A 23,041-nucleotide genomic window follows, 5' to 3' on the forward strand; every position below is an offset into this window, starting at 1 on the left:
ACAGCAAAGCAGGGGCCGGCCCTCAGACCTACACTTACTCAGCGGGGGAACTACAGACCTACAGGCCCTCCTACACTTGCACAGCGGGGGAACTACAGACCTACAGGGCCCTCCTATACTGACACAGCGGGACAACTTCCATTCAAAGCCACGCACATGCAGCCGGTGCGGCCCATGACCACGCATATGTGACATGACCACACATATGTGACATGACCACGTGTATGTGACGTGACCACACATATGTAACGGGACCACGCGTATGTGACCTGACCACGCGTATGTGACATGACGGGTACTCACTTGCCCGCCTGCCTGTCTCTGCTGTGCCGCCACGGCTGCCAGCGCATGATAGATACCCGCTGTCCCGCTGCCAAGAGGAACCGACTCATTCTGAATCAATTGAACCCGGTTATTCAGCGATTACTGTGCTGGCGCACCGGGGGGAAGGTCAACAACACGCCGGGCTCGTAAATAAAGCCCCGTGCTGGCCATATTATTGTGTACTAAATTCCTGACAACACCATCTTTCTAGCATTTACCAGTGGCGGCTGCGGATATAAGTCACAGAACTCACGGAGAGTCGCGTTCACACGCTAAAGAAGGCGTTTGTCCAGGACACCTCCACATGATGGACAGCGTTATTGAAGCTTTATACAATGACTTTGCTCACTATAGGACATTGTGTGTCACATTTCCCTACAGCAGACACATGCATGTCCACTATCAACTCAAGCCCTTAACAAATGGGGTATTTTGAGATTCATTACATGCGTTATGGAACCCTGAGTCAAGCTCATAATGAATCAAGGTGAGTCACATGAATACCTCTCTGTGGTCAGTCCTTCACAGGGGAGAGGAGGGGAGGAGAGGAGGGGAGAGGAGAGGACAGGAGAGAGGAGAGCAGAGGACAGGAAAGAAGGAGAGAGGAGAGGAGAGAACAGGAGAGGAGAGGGCAGGAGAGGAGAGGAGAGAAGGGGAGAGGACAGGAGAGGAGAGGAGGGGAGAGGAGAGGAGAGGAGAGGAGAGGAGAGGACAGGAGAGGAGAGGAGAGGAGAGAGGAGAGGACAGGAGAGGAGAGGAGAGAGGAGAGGACAGGAGAAGAGAGAGGAGAGGACAGGAGAGGAGAGGAGAGAGGAGAGGACAGGAGAGGAGAGAACAGGAGAGGACAGGAAAGGAGAGAGGAGAGGAGAGGAGAGAAGAGGACAGGAGAGGAGAGAACAGGAGAGGACAGGAGAGGAGAGGAGGGGAGAAGAGGGGAGAGGAGAGGAGGAGAGGACAGAAGAGGAGAGAGGAGGAGAAGAGGGGAGAGGAGAGGACAGCACAGGGGACAGTTTTATCTGGTTCCAGCAGGCCTGTCATACAGCTCAGGGGCCACAGTGCTGCCTGCTTGTCACCTCGCTGTCTGTCTGTCGCCAGTGCATCTGTCTGTCAGGGCTACAGGGTTGTCACAGGCCTGTCACTCAAGTGTCAAGGACACATTGCCAGGTTACACATACCCGTTTCCATGGTCTCAGGCTGACTGTGACGTTCAGGTAAAGGACTAAATTCACACTGTGGACAGTGAAACTGACAGCAGAGATTAAAGAGACCTCACTGCCTCACAGATAAATGACCTATGTGCACGTCCCTGAGCACACACACACACACACACACACACACACACACACACACACACACATACACAGGGCAGACTGCCTGAAGCAGAACTTCCCTGGGGACGCCATGTTGGCACATGCTAACTCACACATGCTAATTCACACTCCTACCTGTGACAACACCTGCAGTATGAAGTGTGTAGAATGCACAGTGGTGTGTACAGTATGTCAACAAAAACTGTTGCTTTAGCTATATGTCTTTTTTTGTTATAAAGTAAAACTGATTTTGTATCAGTATCCAATCAATTCTTTAAAAACGGTCTTGCTTTGTTTTCCTTTACTGTACATGGAATGCAAAGAATGAAGCTAGTGCAACACAAATGAATCTTCTTTATGTGTTGCATTGGCTTTATTTGCATTCACTCAGAAGTGAACACAGGAAATTACATCAGCCTATGCTTACCTTATTTAGGCCAGCTCTACACTTCACTGTTACTGTCAAACAGTTATTGTCATTTTATCCAGTAGTTCATGGGTTAAGTTAAGCGTTTCCAAAATTATTATAAATTTGACAAATATAAATAAAATAATATATTGATATTTTATTAATAAATATAAATTATTATAAAAAGTAGGTTTCAAGTTCATGATGTAAGTGAATGGAACTGAAACGCACACCATACCACAACCCCCTATACAGCCCTGACACAGAGAGAGGGCGGGTTGGAGCACTGTGGCCATAGCAACCCCCTATACAGCCCTGACACAGAGAGAGGGCGGATTGGAGCAATGTGACATGTCAGCAGCATGAGGCTGCTCGGTCGGGTGGGTGCTGGCGGAGCAGAGCTGAGGGACAGGGATGTTGGAGGTTCACTGCGGCTGCTGAGTGCTGCCTGGATAACAACAGGCTGAACCTGTGAGCACTGCACTCCCCCAAAGGCCTGCACAGTCTGCCTCCATCAGAGATAACGGCCCCTTGTCATCCGCCATGGAAAGTTAGCATGACAAAAATATTATTCAAGTCTCTGCACTTCTGCACGTAATATGTAATCTAGAAGGGATGGGTCTTAATGAGGTTTGGGGTTTAATGTAATCTAGAAGGGATGGGTCTTAATGAGGTTTGGGGTTTGAACCACACCTGTCATGCAGAGAGGAACTATAGTCACGTTTCACTACAGACAACCCTGACATTGAGACAGAGAGAGAGAGATACAGAGAGAGAGTGAGATAGACAGACAGAGAGAGAGAGAGATGTGTATGCTGTCTGTGTGTGTGTGTGTGTGTGATCACATGCCTACGTGTGTGTGTGTGTGTGTGTGTGTGTGTATGTGTGTGTGTGTGTATGAAAGAGAGAGAGAAAGTGAGGGAATACACACATTTTTTCATGTTACATGTTACTGTTTCCCTTAATGCTGTCAATGTTCTAATTGTTATGCTGTTTTAATTGTGACTGTACCTACAGTCATGCTAATAAAGCAACCTTGAATTGAATTGAGAGAGAGGAGAAGATGATTAGTTTTCAGCACAGTACTGTAGTTTGGCATATTTACACGTCAGTCTTCTTTGTATTTGAGTGGAGCTGCTCACCCTGAGCCTCCAGTCTTATCGGAGGGAGTCTTTGGGGAGACATTAAGACTACTGTCTGGGAGTATTGATCTGACCAGATCATGAAGATGATATGCAAGTCTGGTCCAACTGCACACTGCACAGCATTTGGAGTACTCCTCTTTGGTTTTGGAAAAACACACACAAACACACACACACACACATATATGACAGAGAGACTGTAAATATATCCCCACCCTGGAGCTTCTCATGAGCCCTACTGACTCCAACTGAGCAAGTCTCCCAGTTCACTTCAAGCAGCACACCCTAGAATGGCAAGGTTGGGGTTGTGTGTTCTGCTTTGTTGCCTGTTTGGGCTTCATCTGAGGCCAAACGTTAAGGCATATGTCTTGCTTGAGAGGAAACTGGTGGTGACGTCCCAGACCATCATCGATATGTCCCCTCATTTCCATACCACTGAAAGCTAATGGGCCGTGAAATGAAGCTTTGTCATCGCCCGACTATTTGGAAATGAGATATGTGAGAGAGCAGCAGCCACGAGACGAGACTGAGCCTTAGCGTCCAGACAGAGCCAGAGAGACTGAGGGTGTGACGCACAAGTCTGTTTGGAGGGCATTCTTTTCTCACACACACACACACACACACACACACACAGACACACACACTCTCACACACCCCCACCTCCGTGTTCGTTTCAGGAAGAGCGATGCTTAGCAGCCCACAGTTGTGAGATGTTGTGATCGGGTGACCAGAGCCCTGGCCTGGCATTGTGACAGCAACACCACAAACACACACAGCTGGGTTCCTGTTCCACAACTGCAAGCTGTCACCGCCGGACATCAGACACTGTGTGAGGGGACGGTGACTGGACACTCGGCCTGCCCAGATAAACAAATAATAAGACATCTTCCCAGGCCCTGCACTCACAACACAGCCCTATTTGAATCAATCCAATATGGGATCCTCCAACATCTCATTATTGTCTTCAGCCATAACTTCATTATAATTATTTTTATTTCACACGAATACGATTAATCTATCAATATTATGATTTTTGGTCATTTACTGTAATTTCCCTCCTATTAACCAAGGTTTTGCTCATTTTTGCAGCTTTGAGGTTAATACATGGAAATTCATTTCTTTTCCTCATTCTTTCTGATTAAACCACTATCTGATTGTGATTTATTGGAGGCTGTGGTTAATGCAGGTGCGATCAATACACATTATATATATTATTATATATATGTTATATTGTCATGCGGTTTATACACAGAGCTGTAAATACACAGGAAATGACTGTATGTCAAGAGTGAGAATAAAGGAAAATGTATAACATGTATAGGTGTGTATATACGTTACATAGTGCTGCTCAAACTGTCAAGGTCAAAGTATGTGTGAGACGCAGCCATAGCCCCTGCACTGCACAGAGACTAGCCTGCCCTCACTCGCCACCAGTCTGCTGCCCGTGATGAATGAAGGTACGCCGGGCGGTCAAGCAGCCTGGGACGAGAGCTGATGGGCTGTGGGCAGATGCGGAGGATGGTGTTTAATACCTAAGGTCCAGACAGGCTGAAATATCACCACGGCCTCCACTCTCCATTAGATACAGCCAGCCACCTCCTATACATCACTGGAGCGCAGTAGGCCGATGCCCTCACGCTCTCTCTCCTCGCCCCAAGGTAGTGGGGCTTTCTGGAGTGATATCAGGACTTCCTGGGCACGACTGAGCATGTCACATGTGCTCACAGGAGCATACAGTATGACAGAACTATAGTTGTACATGTCACTTCACAGGTAGTAAACACACACACACACACACACACACATACACACACACACACACACACACACACACACACACACACACACACACACACACACACACACACTCCGCCGTAGCCATGTCTTCCTTCCTTCCAATGTAGGCCATCTATCTGCGTGTTTGATTAAACAAAAGTATCACCAATCCCTATATCTGAAATGATGCACAAAGCATTTTGTATGACTTCCTGTTGTAGAGCACTAAATAATCAAGTGGCATATTAACAATGCCTCTTGAGCAGAAACACACATTTGCACTGTCATTCACACATAAATAGTTTATGTACATGCTGATTTCCAGAACCATTTGGATTTGCATTTAGCATGTCGTTGAGAGAGAGAGAGAGAGAGAGCGGAAAGTGACGCCAACAGGTTTGCTCCCCAGACATCAAACAGGGAATCTGCGGTTTGTCATTCCTCACAGACACCCTCTAATCCCTGTCTCGCGGCACATTCATCTCCTTCAAAGTTTGTGGCTGCCTGGCTGCACCGCGCTGCAGCGCCGTTAATAAGCGCTGGCTCCTGTAAGCCGCAAGGCGCTCTGAGAGAGGAGCCACCACACCAGCGGGGCTTTGCATTATGCGCTGACAACAATTTCTGCTGTGATGGCCGACAATCACCCGTTTACCAGCGGGTGCTGCGCTGAATTCAGCATGATACTGCTCAAGCCCTCTGTGGAGGCAAGTGATTTCAGAGATGCTTGAGAAACACTTACTTTGAATAGAATAGAATAGAATAGAATCCTTATTGTCATTGCGTATCAGGTATACAATTAAATTGCAGTGCTTCTTCGGCTAGTGCATAATAAATATTAAAAAAAAAAAACAGTTCATTCAGAAAACGAAGAAAACATTCAGACATACATGTTTTATTTACAAAATAATGAGTGGAAAAATCCCCAAAAGATAGAAAACTACAAGCCAATTCATTCCAAATGTTTTCCAAATCATTTTGAAGCGGTCCTCATCATCCTCAATGTCTTAAATCTTTAAATAGGACAGAAGCTCTGCCATTCCTGCCTCTTTACAGACCACCGATATGTACCTGTCACCTATACAAATGCAATTAATGTCAAGCCCAGAGTCTGTGTATGTGTGTTTGTGTGTGTGTGTGTGTGTGTGTGTGTGTGTGTGTGTGTGGTGTGTGTGTGTGCGTGTGTGTGTGTGTGTGTGTGTGTGTGTGTGTGTGTGGTGTGTGTGTGGTGTGTGTGTGTGTGTGTGTGTGTGTAAAACATTATACATAATATATGTCAGGGGTGCAACATGTTTCCACTTCATCACCAACTTGTGTGGTCCAGACCCTCGGTACCGAAGTGATTATGCACAGTATGTAAATGTAAACATAACTCCATTTCTTTAACAAGCTTGAAGAGGATGAGATCATTGTAATCGTTTCAGTAACAGTAACTGAAATGAAGCTGCAGCAGCAGTCATTTCTAGCCTGACATATTATCTTGCCATTTGCTCTGACAGCTTCACTTTATGACAATTGCTTCAGGACTTCCTCTCTCTCTCTCTGTTTCCCCAGCTGCAACTCTGAGAACTCTCCCTCCCAACCGTCTCTCTCTCTCTCTCTCTCTCTCTCTCTCTCTCTCCCTCCCAACCCCCCCCTCTCCCTCTGTCTTTCTCTCACTCCCAACCCCCCTCCTCTCTCTCTCTCTCTCTCTCACTCCCAAACCCCTCTTTATCTCTCCTCTCTCTCTCTCTCTTTCCCTATGTCTTTCTCTGTCTTTCTTTGATTCTCTCTGACCTTGTCAGACTGAAGGTCAGACAGGCCAAAATTGCTCTAGTTACGATGGTGTCATTGTGATGTCATGGTGATGGTGCTCCGGGCAGCTCTGTCCATGGACAGCTCTCTAGCTCGCAGGACTTTGCTGTCAACTCTGCTGACACTGCACACACACACACACACACACACACACACACACACATTATAAGGCTAGGAAGAGGAAGCTTAGTTGTGCTATGTTTGCACTATGGTGTAACTAAGTGTAATCTTGTAAAGCATAACTGATATTCACTCCCTGCCTCTGTAGGAATTCTAAGACTGATAGTCCAATAATCCTCAAAGACCACTGTATTTTGATATGGGTGTTCTCTTGTCTATTGTGAGTTACTTTTAAATTAAATAAATAAATAAATGAATGAATGAATGAATTCCATTTGACCATTACTCCTATTATCAAGACATTTCTACTGACACAAAATAAGACTGGGTTTAATCCATCTTAATCCATCTATTATTGGACACAGTTTAGGACACACTGGCATATTAAGTGAATGCAGAAACGTGTGTGTGTGTGTGTGTGTGTGTGTGTGTGTATGTGTGTGTGTGTGTGTGTGTGTGTGTGTGTGTCTGAGGGAGAGTATCATTTTTGAGTCAGTGAGTGAATGCATGGGTCTGTGTGTGTGTGTGTGTGTGTGTGTGTGTGTGTGTGTGTGTGTGTGTGTGTGTGTGTGTGTGTGTGTGTGTGAGAGAGAGAGAGAGTAAGAGTAAGTGTGTTTGCCTGTGTATGAGTGTGAGTGGGTGTGAGGGTCTGAGTGTGTGTGTGAGAGCATAATGGATTGTGGAGGATCATGTTCCTGCTGTCCATGGGAAAGACCCATGGGCCTGGCCCAGCGTCCACTCCAGAGGGCAGCCAGAGACCCGAAAGAGCCGCACACTGGAATCAGAACCGGTCCTATAAGAGTCGCACACTGGAATCAGAACCGGCCCTCATCGGTTTAGCGCAGAGGCCAGCTGCTGCCCACTTGTGCCCCCCCTGGCCCTGGCACCAGGCCTGGCAGAGAGAGAGAGAGAGAGAGAGAGAGAGAGAGAGAGAGAGACAGGCCCATGCCTGCCAAAGGAGGCCATTTGGTCGAGGTGTTGTGAGTGGTGGCAGTGGACTAATGCTGGTTTGTGATACATACCACAGAAGCCAGGCCAACAGGGCTCGCTTCTGGCCTCTCAAACAACTCAGATATCCATCTCTCTCTCTCTCGCCTCTCTCTGTCTCTCCTCTCTCTTCCTCTCATTCTCTCCTCTTTCTCTTTCTCTCTCCCTCTCTCCCCTCCCCTCTTTTTTCCATGGTATCCTATGCGGTGAGAGTCCTCTGTACTTTCCACCTCATTTAAACTGGCAGAGCAAACTGACAGTGGCAGCCTCCTCCTTACTACAGGGTTAACAGGAATAAGGACAACCTGCTACTCAATCAAGCGCACACACACACACCCATCCTACTGCAGGAATAAGGACTACTCAATCAAGCCCACACACACACACACATCCTACTGCAGGAATAAGGACTACTCAATCAAGCGCACACACACACCCATGTGACTGCAGCTCTCCTCCGCCCTATGACACGCCATCAGAAAAGGCTGGTCCGGAAGAAGCCCTGTCCCATCTGCTATTGACAAAGAATGTAAACATATACATCCAGGCTTCTTTAACAAGGGAGCAAGTGCCACAGTCAACACACACATACAGTCGAGACTGAAGTGCTGTCACTCTCTTGCAGCTTAGGTGTCACACTGTGGTATGATGGAAAGTGGAAAACACGAATAGAGAGTTCAGTTAGTCAGAGGGGGGGAGGGGCAGATAGAGAGAGTGGGGTAAAAAGAGACAGAAAGAGGGGGGAAAGAGTGAGACTGAGAGGGGGGGGGAGACAGAGAGAGGGGGAAGAGAGAGAGAGTCTTTACACTGGAGAAGAGCAGGAAGCCAGTGAATAATGCAGGAAGTGACAAGCCGGTCTCTCATCGCAAAGACACAGCACGCAACATTAAAAATTCATCCAAGGTGGGCATCCCTATTGGATCCCTCCCTCTCTCTCTCTCTCTCTCTCTCTCTCTCTCTCTCTCTCTCTCTCTCTCTCGTTCTCTCTCTCACTCTCTCTCTGACTCAATTCAAGTTTATTTCATTGAAATTATAGTGCTTACAGTGCTCACCATCTTACCCATGACAATACAAGTACATTACTTTACAGTAAAAAACAAACATATATAAATATATAACTTAGCATAACTACCAATAACAAAAAGTAAAACAATTCTAAATATTTCTGTCTAAGTTGATCATGCGCTGCCTAATTGCATTGGGTATGAAGGAGAGGGCCACGGGAGGCCTACACACTCTATAGCCTGTCTCATTACACTGTTATGGAGAGGAAGGATTGGGTCCGCCATCATTTCATGCAAATCACTGACATAAAAAAAACTATTTCACTACATCAGGATTCACATTAAAAGAGTTTAACTTACTCATATAGTATAACCATGGACTTAATTTATCCATCGAAAAATTTACCTGGTCCCTCCATGATAACCTGTCATTAAAAACCACACCCAGATACTTTTAAGATTTATTTACCCTTTGCATTACTAAATCATAAATCTCCACAGCATCCACCACCAGTGTATTCCTCCCAATTCTAAAGCCACACGCTCACACCCAGGGAGACTGGTCTGGGCCTTCTTCTGAAGAACATCTGCGTACTCATTGAGGAGGGTCTGATGCCTATGTAGGCTAACTTTCACCCAAAGTTACTCATTTTCAGCAAAAGAGAAACCCAAGCAACTCTTTTGGTCATGTGTTTCCAGGGAGCAGCCAGACCTCCTATGGCTCTTACACATCATACATATTAACTCTCAGTTGTTGGAGAGACTCTGGTCCTGTTCATTTTCCAAACTCACACGGTTTTCCATTATAAAGGAGTTCAACAGAAGCCACATGCCTTGTGTCTAACCCCACAGCTCTGCTCTGGAGTGCCATTCTAAAGAATGCCATCCAGTCACTCTCTCTCTCTCTCTCTCTCTCTCTCTCTCTCATGCACTCTGTTTCTCTCCTTTTATCTCTTCTACTCTTTGAGAAAAAAGCAGAGTCATCGCTGCTTTTAATTCCCATCCTGTCTCAACTTCCGCCCTGGGCTACTGTAGCTTCAAACTAAAGACCATTCTCTCCATTACCCATTTTGCTATTCATATCTGTAAATAACAACAGTCAGATATGTGCAGCCAGTGTCTCTGATGTTGTTTGGATAAAATGCATATTACATTTAGAAAGAGTACTCCAATGCAACAGTCCTCACCTCCTAATAACCGTAAACTATATAGGAAAACCACATGTTCTATGACCAAAGTGCAGAGAGATGTACTGAAGTTCAGCATCAAATAGCACACTAGAGTATATTAAAGCATAATGACAGCTTAGCTGCACCAATCATAAGTCACGTTGCACCTCAGGGTATAAACTCTCTCAGTGAAGGAAAGCAGTGGCAGGTGAGTCAGAAATCCCACTCTAGCAGGAGCCATAGCAGCCAAATGGTCCATAGAATGGCCCAGCCGTGAGAGGGACAGAGACGGACATCAGCAGTAAAAAAGAGCAATGTTGAATCAAGGGTCCTGTTAAAAGAGGTCACCCGCTAATGGCACCTTGGGGTGCAATGGCAGTGAATTAGAAACTGCACACCAAGAGCCATCAGCACCTTCAGACTTATTCACTATGAACGTGTTTGTTTGTTAAATGAGCCATATTTCCAGTCCTTAATTGTATTTTCCTAACATTAATTAAAAGAGGAGGATGGAAGGAGGGAATGAGAGAGAGATAAAGAGGGAATCACCAAGCAAACTGGGGAAGAAGAGGAACTGCTGGTGTCTGGAGGGAGAGAGAGAGAGAGAGAGAGAGAGAGAGAGAGAGAGATTATGGAGGGAGAGCAACAGCAGTTGAGAGGGTCCTCACGAGGGCAAGCACTGGACATGTGGAGAGAGAACCCTGCCCCATCTCCACCTCCTCCCAGTAAGAACTCAGCCGGCTGGACAGCAAATGGACTCACAAGCTAACTGTTATTGCTCACCACAACTGAACGCCTGTGTGTGTGTACAGATTGAGCAATGTCCATCATCTGGTGCACTGTGTGTCAGAGCATCTCTTTAGCAGGCAACCGAGATGAGCACTCTATGGAGCCCAAACAGTGCTATGCTTGGTCAGTATTCTACCCAAGTCCTTTTAGGCAAGTCCCTCCACTCAGCGGCCATGTTGCAATGCATTTTGAGCACTTATCGGGCAGAACAGTGCGTGCGCAAGGCTTCACGACACCAACCTTGCTCCAGCTGCACATGATTGGCACGATGTATCCACAACATACCACGTGATTGGCACCATGTATTCACATGTCAACTTTTGGTGGCGGAATATGTGTAGATGACTGCCATGTTTGCCATGGGAGATTCTTTGAGTGCCGTGTCTCTTCATTAGAGTCTCTGATTCTACTCCCTGAACCCTCATGAGCTGTTCAACAGATGTCTTGGCTAATTTCCTGGTTTTCTTTGGGTCGATATGAATGAATTCTTGAATTTCCCCTTGGGGATCAATGAAGTATCTATCTATCTATCTATCTATCTCATTTAGCATCAAACCGTCTGAACTGACAACAAAAAACAGTACTAAACAATGACATATTTTTTTGCATTAGGAAATGATACTGGGTATGTCCCAAAGAAACTAATGGTGCTTGAGATGTTACTGGAGACAGAGAGATTTTTCCCATTGTGATGTAAGAGGACAGGTGAGCTTTTCTACACTTAATCTCGGGGCTAATGCCTCTGCTGCACTGACACATTTGAACAGCTCCTGGACAGGAAGCTGCTCATATCAATTATGCAATAACTCAAACGATGTGTAGCAATTCACACACACACACACTCACCACTCAGTAAGTCACAAACACATATACACACATGCAGCATAAGTAACAGTGCATACACTTAAACACCCATGAACATCACAGGAAATTGTCTACCACGGGAAGATTGGAACACAGGGCTAAAACTAACCATCCTTACTTACTTTACCTAATGTATAAATGCAAATGTAGCCATTTACTATATTCCATGATTGGTGAGACTCTTGTTGAATGTACAGTGTGTTATGCTGTAAATGTACTGACCATTAACTCCAAATGAGCCTGAGGACTGAACTTATTGTTACAGGCAGTTTTGCAGCTAAACCAAGTGAAGAATATTTAATCAACTGCACAATGTGTTGGACCACAGCCACTTTGACATACAGTATAGTCAGACACTAGTAGTCTGGCCCCGAAGCACAGCTCTGCTTTCACATGTTGGGTTTCAAACCTCACTGGCACAAATGTGTGCCAGTTTTATAGATGATCCACGGAGACACACCACTGCACCATAAAAGCAGAGACCATGCTGATTTTTGTCCTCCAAGTTAAAATGTCGGCTTCTGTCCCAACCACATATCAGGCCTATTATCTCTCCCTCTGTCAAGTTGATGACGATTGATTAAATGATTCCCCGCCCGACCACTACAGCCACTCACACATTCAAAAAATATCAATTTGACATACACTTAGCATCATGCTATACTTGGCATATACTTAGCATTATGCTATACCTGAATACACTTAGAATTATGCTATACTTGGCATACACTTAGCATTATGCTATACTTGCATACACTTAGCATTATGCTTGCTTGAATAAGCCATGCATTGACTAGGAGACCATGCACTGCTGCTGCTCCTCCCTGATGGGGCCTTCCTGAGGCTGCAGTATAAGGGAGTTAAAAGGATTGCTCAAGCCAATTAGGCCAACTAGAATGTTCCAATATTCTGCCCCTTCACGCATCCATAAATACTTCATGCTTCATTTAGATCCATATGTTTGGTAGCTATGTATGTGCACAGCACCTCGTCCATGTGGGTAGATTCAACACTCAAGGCTTGGCGCAAGCTCATTTGCAGTGCTATCATGTAGGCTTGTGCCATGAAAAAAAATGTATCAGCTCCCTTCTTCACAAACAAGAGACTCTGTAAATCCTCTGCACCAGATAACCTGGATTTAAAAGACAGTAACTCGTAAGACTTAACACTATTCCTCAGCGCTGGATGCAGTATATCTCCAGAATTGGTGCTAAGCTGCACACTAGGAGCGGCTGAAGTGCCCTCTGTCTTGCCACACCTTGACTGGGAAGGGAAATAATGCAGCCAATGATCGTCATTTTTTTTACAACATCTTCAAAGTCAGTGGAGGAAAAGATGGGAGCACGAGAACTGTGAGGCTTTACGAGGCGTTGGTGCCAGAGTGTACTTTTTAGGAGAGAAGGTCAGAAGATATGCAGAGCTGCAGAACCTCAAAAGGAACCAGAGTGTACTTTTTAGGAGAGAAGGTCAGAAGATATGCAGAGCTGCAGAACCTCAAAAGGAACCTCTTCTCTGAGCCCTAATAGAAGGACATTGGAAAACAGCCCATAAAAAAACCCTCCCACACAAGGGAAGTGCCACAGACTTGTCACACCCCTGGCTTCTTCAGGCAAGACGCTAGTCCTGGCTGTGCCCGACTAGCTGCCAAGCTAACATCAGGAGGCAGATAAACAGCCAGAGAGGAAGGCAGAGAGGGGACTAAAAGAATCTCACAATAATTCAGCATGCGCGTGTGCTTGCCATTATTGCACATGCATTACACGTCTTATGCTCTCTGGGGTTTGAAATACATTATTTATGGCCAGTCGCATCCAAGGCTTCTGAGGACCTTGCTGTGATACACACATGCTGTAACAGCAAGTCCAGGATTTTTTGGGTCGCAAGAGTGTGGGGTCTCGATTGCCACACAGTCTGGGTGGGTGGTGGAAACAACCAACACCCCTCACCCTCTGTTCATCTCTCAACGCAATCAGCTGGAAATGTCATTATTGTGGGATGTGGTGAACTTCATTAGCACCCGTTGCTATTTCTGACGGCCCGTTAGGGTTGGTGTGATTTCCCTAGGCAGTTGAACCCTGTTCAGAGGACTGTGAGCCGTACATGTCTGCTGCGTCCTCATGTCCCCTTGGACTACTCACACGCAACAGATCACAAACAAGCCACGTGACACGAGGATGATGAAATCTCAAAAAGTAAGAAGAGCTTTGTTTTTTGTTTTTGTTTTTGGCTATTGTTTTGGTTTTGCATTCATCCAGTGAACCCACAGAGACTTCCAGCTGAGCAAACCGATGACTAAATATGCACACAAACACCTGCACACACCAACTAAGCTCTAAACTCACATACTGTAGGGAGGGACATTGATGCATGCATAAATCTACTGATTCCTGATCCAGGTGAACGCACTGTTTAGAGGAAGGCCAAAGGGATTGGATCATTATGCTCTATGCCATCTGAATGCACTGTTTAGAGGAAGGCCAAAGGGATTGGATCATTATGCTCTATGCCATCTGAAATCAGATTCATCTGCTCTAGGCGCTCTGCCTTCAGAGCTTACTGGACCCAATGCAGTCATATTGTGTCATTCAGAATACACTCTTCCCACTCCAGAAGAATACACTTTAGGAGCAGTCACTCCGTCATGGGAGTATTATGTAGACAATCTGCAGAGCCCCACATCAATGCATGCAAGTGGAAGAGGAGTCCAGTGGCCTTTTCTTATGGCTGCCAGGCCAGGACTCCTCTGGCATCTCATCATGTGGACTTTCTTCTTGTGCCACCCATTGAATCACGATTCAGGGAACCCGTTCAATTAGATGAGTCAAGACATCAACATGATGTGGTTCTTATTGTGGTCCATTAATAAAAGTGCTTTATACACACTGAGTGCTCCCTACAGACTAACGAAGCATGTTGCTGAGTTGGTTAAAAACATGAAGTGTTGAGCCAAGGGCTTTGTTCACGTTGAACTGGGAACTTATTTGCTCTGAGTATCAGGCACGTGTCTCCGGCAGGGCCAGGCATTCCACGTTTCATAAGCTACCACAGGGGAGTCATTTGCTCCATTTCATCTGTCAATTGCCCATTAATGGGCTCGTGTGCTCAGGGCTCTATAAAGGATTCTTAAAGTTAATACCCAGCGTTGTGAATAATGAATATAACACATGTGAATCAATGTGAGGGTTGCACACAGGCAGTTCAGAGTCACTCTCATCTCAAGCAGTTATTGAAATTAAGGTATGTGAAATGAATGGCAAAGACTATAGCGTTGATTTAGAGAGGTCGAGATACAGAGAGAGAGAGAGAGAGAGAGAGAGAGATCATACAAGATCTCTCACCAATCACCCTGTGCAAGTCTGTCAGACCTTAACCCTTAGTAGCCTAATTGAGGGAAATGTTGGTTCCCCAGTCGACTTCAGTAATATATGGACTCAAAGACTTCAATCAGATCAACCCAACAAACCCAGTGTGTTTACAATCACGTGGGTAACAATTTGTTAATTATCATCTAACCTGTCCTTTTTCTCAAAAATTTCAGCAAACTGATGCCACGTGATTGGATAAAGCATAGCCGATGATAAAAGGTAGGATGAGAACAGCATGGATTTTGCAGTTGGTTTGCAGTTTAAGAATCAACGAACCGTAGCCTACATTGGGGCGGATTGTGCCATACTATGACAGTCTCCAAATAAAATGGCACACAAGTTTAAATGGGAGCAACCAATGATAGCAAATTATTAATGACTGAATATTACTATAGGGGCACGAAAGGGATATTACAATGTCTTCACAAAGACGCGTCAATATCGTGAACACACTGGAGAGAAAGCAAACAGAATCCTACAAAGACGTACCTCCAGAGCTGTCCGAGCTGCAAAATGTGAATGATGGATTGCACTAGCCATATACAGAAAGAGCAGGATGCCGAGCGTTTCTTATTAGTCCGGGTTGCTGTGCTGCTGTTGCTGCTGTTGGTAGTGGTGTTGCTCTTGCTTGCTGTCGATGCCTGCCTTTGAGGGGTGGTCGGATGGGCTCCCACTTCTCCATGTGAGGCGGAAGAGCTGAGTAGCTTCCCATCCATGTGTGAGCAGCTTGGTGCACCGCCGGTTGAGCTCTCCTCGGTGCTGAAATCATGGACGAACCATCTGAAACTGAAAACCTGTACGGAGAACGAGCCTAGCACCACAAAAAATAACGTAAGGCCAAACCACCAGTAATCGCGACGGAGGTAATAATCGACGGATAGCCAAACGTCTGTGCCCACGTCGGCAAAATACACCGCCACTGCAGCGAGGATCCATAGACAGTCCCAAATGGTATATTTTTGCTGCTCCCTGCCAAGACGAAGACATGTCGAATTTGAGCCACAGCAGCGCGACTCCCCATTGATGAAGTCCGTCTCTCCGGTACCCGAATCCGGCTGCAATCCTGGAGCAAGCCCTTGTACTGAGCCCGAGTGGTCTGAATTCTGTAAAGGCGTAAACGCCACATCGCTCTTTTTCATTTTGAGCACCCCGTCCGATTTAGCGGCCATTATAGCAGCCTAATATTTTTCTCTCCAACACCGTCTTCACGATCTTCCTTTTTCTCGTTCTCTCTTCGGCTCCTGTGTTCCAGGCGAAGAGACACTGGGTTGGGCGACCTCCTCTTCCGCCTGCTACAGCGCCGCCTGTTCATAACAAAGCAACACTTCCTTTTGGTAGCGGGTACGAACCATATGCTCCCTATGGCTCACACTTAAAACTATGACATCATTGCTTTCCAACTCTTCCTCGGCGGCTCACCCTGGTGTTCATCAATATCGACGAATTGCTAATGTTTCAAATAGGGCCTACATCTAATCGTGGATTTACGTAAAGGCCAATGAGTTTTTTTTACTATTTTTATTATTATTAAGAAATACGGCAGCCACACAGAATAATCCTAAACTAAGCTAACCAATGTCATGCTGCAAGCCCCTTGCTACATATTTAAATCGACGTGTAGGCTAGCCCATATCCTCCTGTTGATGATAATGGAAAATATAGAACTATTACACTACTCTACTAGGCCTATAAAATAAACAAAACAATATTAAATATAGGCCTACGTCTGAAAGTGTAAATCTAAATACAACGAACTAGTATTTTTTTAAAATAAAAATATGTTGGTTTTGATACCGCTTCGGGGTATATTGAAAAGGTGGAGCACTTATATTTATTTTTCTTCAGGAACCTTTCCGTCGAAAAAGAACAGAGCGTTTTCAGCACCACGGAAAGCGCTAGGCTAATTTGTCGTCCTCCTGCACCTGCGGTAATATCGCATATGCATTGGGGACCGATATAATCAAGACTCATCACAGGTTCATATATCACTACCGGTGGGTTGCTGTCCTCGCGATTGTGTTGGGTGGGCTAACTTGCGTCATTATTGAATTTATTGGCAACATTGAGTGCGGCGCCGTTTTGACGACACCACGCCCTCTCCTTCGCCACTACACGCATAGGTTGTGAATCGTTGAAACAGAACGGCCGTATTCAACGCTCCGTGCATTATAACTAGTAGTAATATTGTGGCGTGCACGTGCAAGGCGTGCGCGCTTCAGTGTGCGTGAGTGTGTACGCGTGGTGATGTTCATGTTTAATCATTAGTGAAAAAATAATAAAAGTACTCGTGCATCCTTCCTAAAGTTAGTAGTCTATGTTTTTTCCTTTGTCAGTTTGAGTCCGTGTGGTACGTGTAAATGTCTGTGTGTCCATCCAGTAGGCTATAATGAGGGTAATTTGTCTGACACCCGCTGGGAAGTATTCAGAGTAAACTTCCCTCTGCGCCCTCTCAGTATTAATATTTGGCCACTTGTGCGCAGCATAAGTGAAGAAGCCTGCGCATGTTACACACGTCACATTTTCATGTGATGTAGCCTACTGTAAATGCAAAGCAAGTCTTCAGACATAGTCGAGGGATGGGCATGATTTGACAATTAGGAAAGGTTTACTTTCCATATTTGATAACACCTGCTGAGACTTGGAAGTCTCTTGTATCAAATATCTAATGCCCAGCTATTATACCCAGCTATTATGCCTGCCTACAAAAATGATGACATAAAGAGCTAGTGTTAATTCCGTTTATTCATTTAGAATTAATTCCAGGAGAATCCCAGGGCTATATCAGTATGTCAGCATGTTTCTATGTTTCCTTTGCAAATAAATGTAAGTGTTGAGTACAGTAGTTGCTGAAATAGGCCTAACCAAAATCTCCATTTTTCAGGATTTTGTTTTTATTTGAATAAAACCCTGTATCAGTCTAAATATTGGTGGACTCCCAGAACAAGTGATAAGTGAGAACATCAGTAAGCATGTCCAGCTCCAGCATATAGCTATAGGTAGGCTATAGGCCACCATAGCTCCTCCAGTACTCTCACACAACCTGCCACAGACTCCGATCACGCCATCTGTCATCATCAGCAGCAGAGGCCGGCAGCTCGACAGGGGTAAGTGCTTTGGTGTGATTGGCCGGGCAGGCGTTGGCAGCTCCGTTACTGGCCCCTGTAACAGGTAGACAGGCGTCGCTTCCAGGATCTGAACCTCGCCAGGGGTGCGTGAGGACCATGATGAGTCCATCCTGAGTCCTCTTCCATCAACCAAGCAATGGTCAAAGAAATAGGTCCAAAGAGGTCAAAGAAATAAACCCACGAGGACGTTTCTGCCCAGAGGAATAGCCTATTGGTGGGATAACCTGTAGTGGAATAAAATTGGACCAAGCCAAATGTAATTTTATCAAGATACGTTGGAATATAGTCATATAAATGAACCTGTCCTTTCATATGCTTTCTGTTTTCTGCATTTACTGTCAGTTTACAAGTGAATTGAACCTAAAATTTGAAACTTCTGAAAATATGAAGCTTATGATAATATTGCTGAAACAATTTGAGTTTCAGCAATATTATCATATTATATTTGCATTCAACAATTTTTGCAACTATAAATACTTCCCACAATGCCTTTGCATTCAGCACTGTATTGATTTGAAATAACCTGTGGTTGCCTTGCATTTAACAAACTTGAAACAGTTTTGATATATGCCCTTATATGGCCATTCTTAATAAGACTGTGATTAAGAGGCAGCTCCAGTGACTGGAGGCATGTGCCAGCTCTAGACCCTATGCATGTTGAATGTTGATACATCCCCCACTAATGAAGTCTCACTACGGCAGCAAATGAAAAATCCATTTAAAAAACAATTCTCCACTTGTGATAATATTATACCACCTGCATGTACTCATTTGACAACACTTTCTGCTTTTGATCATGCTTCACTTTGATGTTACAACCTATAACTGGAATCATTGGCAGACTAGGGTGGAATACAATCTGGCATGTTATGATAAAGTAAGCGTGGTGTGTAAGATGCAAAATTCCTATCAGATGTGATCAGGTTTTCAAGCAGCAGAGCAACCTAGACAACGTTACAGTTGGCTTGCCTTAGTTGCTGAGCAACAAAGCAACGGGTTTTCAAAGGCTTGGCACACAGGGGCCCCGATTGAAGGCAGCAGGCCACCATGACAGATACTGGAAGTGATTCTTACACAGAGAGTTGAGTTGTCAAGCTCAGAATTGGGACACTGGCCTTTGCTAGTTCCATGTTTCAGGGAGACGGCAGCGAGTTAAAATAGCCACAGTGACTGTAAAATGGATACGGTGACATATTTAGGCTTGTCCAATGATCCAAATATGCCCTGTCATGAGAAGAACGCCATGATGAAACTCTCTTTCCCAACTGGGTTAAACATCCCCAGGCACTGTGGGATGGGTTTAGAGCCAAGTGCCATGCACAACACAGATGCCCCATGATTCCATGCTTTTTAGACTTTTAATGCTTTTTGGTCAGGAATGGTCATTTTTGTAAAGACCTATCATTAAATTTGCATTTGAAATAGTTCTATTTAATGAGTTAATATTAATGTATATAACATTGAACAATACCACATTATGATTTCTGCTACTTGATTATTCTCTTGTGTATGGTGCTATCAAACAAATTATATGTTTGCCTAAGAACAGTGCTCTCTAAACACACTTTATATCTTATATGTATCACAGTTCCCTGTGAAGAAGACTGTGTGATACTGTATAGAAGATTATTAAATGAGAGAGGCAAACAGAAGTGGTTAAATGACAAGTGTCACTTGATGGCTCAGCAGTGGCTTTTTGGTTAAAGAAAGAAAGAAAAGAAAAAACTCTTACTGTCAATCTGTCACTTTTTCTGCTTGTCTAACCCCCGTTGGCATGGAAACCCTCCACCATTGCATGCCTCCCATGGGGCTGAACACTGAGAGAAAGAGACAGAGGGGGAGAGAGAGAGAGAGCGGGAGAGAGAGCGAGAGAGAGAGAGTGAGAGTGTCATGCTTGTCATACTCCTCTGCTGCTCTGGTCTCCGTGGTAGTGGAGGCTGCTGTGACCTGCGGTCATGTTTCCGAGGGAATATGTTGTCCGCCTGCAAGGAGCACCAACAGAGAGCTCCACAAGCCTTTACCCTGAGCCTGAGTGCCGTGGTATTAATGACTAAATGAGGTATCTCCATGAGAGACATGGAGCTGAAGTGCTGGCCACAATGTTTTTAAGGAGAATGTTTTTTATCTGGAGTATTATTTCTCAGTGGTATTGCATATATGTAATGATAATTATTTGTTAGTGTCAATTAGTTTAAATAAGCCTTTGCAATGGCAAGTTTACTTGAGTTTAATTCAGACACAGCTTTTATGTCTGGCTTTGATTAATACTGCAATCAGCTGTAGTCTACAAGGAAAAACAAACAACCGCATATGAATTATCACAAAATGTACCCACATGGGCAAGTCCATTATCTTCCAAAACAGTAGGTACCTAACTCTAGCTCACACTCACTCACTAATCCAGTCCCACACACACACACACACACACATACTCTAAATCAATAAGAAAGAAGAATTACAGTTCAGCAACGCAGTGCACACCCACAGCAGGATATGCCCTTCCTCTGTTTCACATAATAATAAATAGACACGAGTGGTGAAAATGTATGCATGTAAATTTAAAAGGAAGATGACTTTCCCTCTCCCTACCCCAAGCCCCTGCCCCACCCCCACCTCCCCTGCGGCGACAGTTGGGGAGAGTGAGAGAGTGGGATTGACACGCCTGGATGGCCAGCTGCCCGGGGGCTCTGGGAGAGTCCATGTTGGGAAATGGAGAGAGGCAGGCTGGCCATGCTGCAGACATCGTGGGTCCTGATTTCTGTGGACACTCACGCATCAGCAGCCACTCGCCACACTTTCCCACAGCAGCAGCAACCTCCCTTCCCCCTTCTCCTCTCCTCCTTTCTCCACTTTTCTCCTCTCTTTCTCTCTTCTCCCTTCTCCTATCTTCTCCCCTCCTCCCTTCTCTCTTCTCATCTTCTCCACCCTTCTCCTCTCTTCTTCCTTCTCCCTTCTTGACTTTGTATGAGGCACGTCATGATGTCATGGGTTGAGAAATGATCCAATAAATGGCTGTTGAACCTCTCCTCCCTTCACCCTCTCCTCCCTTCTCCCTCTCCTCTCTCCTCCCTTCACCCTCCCCTCCCTTCTCCCTCTCCTCTCTCCTCCCTTCACCCTCTCCTCTCTCCTCCCTTCACCCTCTCCTCCCTTCACCCTCTCCTCTCTCCTCCCTTCTCCCTCTCCTCCCTTCACCCTCTCCTCTCTCCTCCCTTCACCCTCTCCTCTCTTCTCCCTCTCCTCTCTTCACCCTCTCCTCTCTTCACCCTCTCCTCTCTTCTCCCTCTCCTCTCTTCACCCTCTCCTCTCTTCTCCCTCTCCTCTATTCACCCTCTCCTCTCTTCTCCCTTCACCCTCTCCTCTCTTCTCCCTCTCCTCTCTTCACCCTCTCCTCTCTCCTCCCTTCACCCTCTCCTCTCTTCACCCTCTCCTCTCTTCACCCTCCCCTCCCTTCACCCTCTCCTCTCTTCTCCCTCTCCTCTCTTCACCCTCTCCTCTCTCCTCCCTTCACCCTCTCCTCTCTTCACCCTCCCCTCCCTTCACCCTCTCCTCTCTTCACCCTCTCCTCTCTTCTCCCTCTCCTCTCTTCACCCTCTCCTCTCTTCTCCCTCTCCTCTCTCCTCCCTTCACCCTCTCCTTCCTTCACCCTCTCCTCCCTTCACTCTCTCCTCTCTTCTCCATCCCCTCCCTTCACCCTCTCCTCCCTTCACCCTCCCCCCTCTGAACACTCTCATGCCACACCACTGCAGTACACACAACATACACAGAGAGGGGACTGTGTGTGTGTGTGTGTGTGTGTGTGTGTGTGTGTGTGTGTGTGTGTGTGTGTGTGTATGTGTGCATTTATGTCTGCATGTTTGTTTATGCTTGTGGGTGCGTTGGCAATGGCATTGGTGTGTCTGCGTGTGTTGAGGGAGGTTAATATGTTAATATGTTACAGACCTCTCTTCCAAGTCTATGGGTCCAGTCATATTAAACAGCATCACTAAGATACTTGAAAATTATATTGACTTTGAGAATAATTGCTCCATTTGTTGTTGCTGTGCTGCAAGAGAAATTAAAGTGAAAAACAGACAGGATGTGTTTATTGATGTTGTCCTTTTAGTCTTAAACATCCACATGTAAGGGCATCAAAAGAAAACAGTAACTGTGGCATGATCATTTAAATATAATATGTAGTCTAGTGATTGCTAAACATAATATGTAGTCTAGTGATTATTAAATATAATATGTAGTCTAATGATTATTAAAAAAAATATGTAGTCTAGTGATTATTAAATAAAATATGTAATCATTCTTGTACTGTGTAATATGCAACATATGGAGACTGTGCTTAGTGTGCTAGATGCCACTGTGTCAACCACCATGCCATCAACCAGGCTTCTGTCTCTTTAATCCAGTAGAATTCTATTAACTTGTTAAATATGGAGGGGCATCTTCATTGACACTGTCACTTTCATCATTATTTAATTATTACGACCGCCGCGCAGCGAAGTCATATAGGTTTAGTCAGATTTTTCAGTTTTTTCTTTTTTCGCATGTCCAAATTTTCGTCAAAGATTCCCGGGACACTATAAGACCGGGGTACACGAAACTTGGTGGGCATGTAACCCCACATGGATAGCATGGAACCTCCTTTTTTCGTTTTGATCTGTAGCCCCCCCGCTGGACTGGACCCCCCGAAAGGAGGGTAGGGCAGACACAGTTTTCTGTGAATATCTCGAGAACCGTAGGGTTTAGGAGGACCATTTTTTTTGTATGTTTATCTCAAAGGGCCATGTCAACCCATTCCATAACCACTCATTTCATGTATAGCGCCACCTAGTTAAACACAAAAAGTAAAAATGAGGTGTTGTAATCACCGGTATC

The 23,041-nt window shown here is 45.3% G+C and overlaps 1 protein-coding gene across 1 annotated transcript in view; it reads right to left on the reverse strand.

The window, feature by feature from the left end:
- Nucleotides 1-16,317, reverse strand: part of xkr4 (XK related 4) — a 33,900-nt gene extending 17,583 nt beyond the window's left edge. The window contains exon 1 of the mRNA XM_042097379.1: nucleotides 15,540-16,317. Coding sequence (XP_041953313.1) covers nucleotides 15,540-16,219 — 680 coding nt within the window. The 5' untranslated portion in view covers nucleotides 16,220-16,317. The remainder of the gene's footprint in view (nucleotides 1-15,539) is intronic.
- Nucleotides 16,318-23,041: the final 6,724 nt, after the last annotated feature.

Source organism: Alosa sapidissima, chromosome 1 (assembly GCF_018492685.1).
Source record: "Alosa sapidissima isolate fAloSap1 chromosome 1, fAloSap1.pri, whole genome shotgun sequence".
Lineage (NCBI taxonomy): Eukaryota > Metazoa > Chordata > Actinopteri > Clupeiformes > Clupeidae > Alosa > Alosa sapidissima.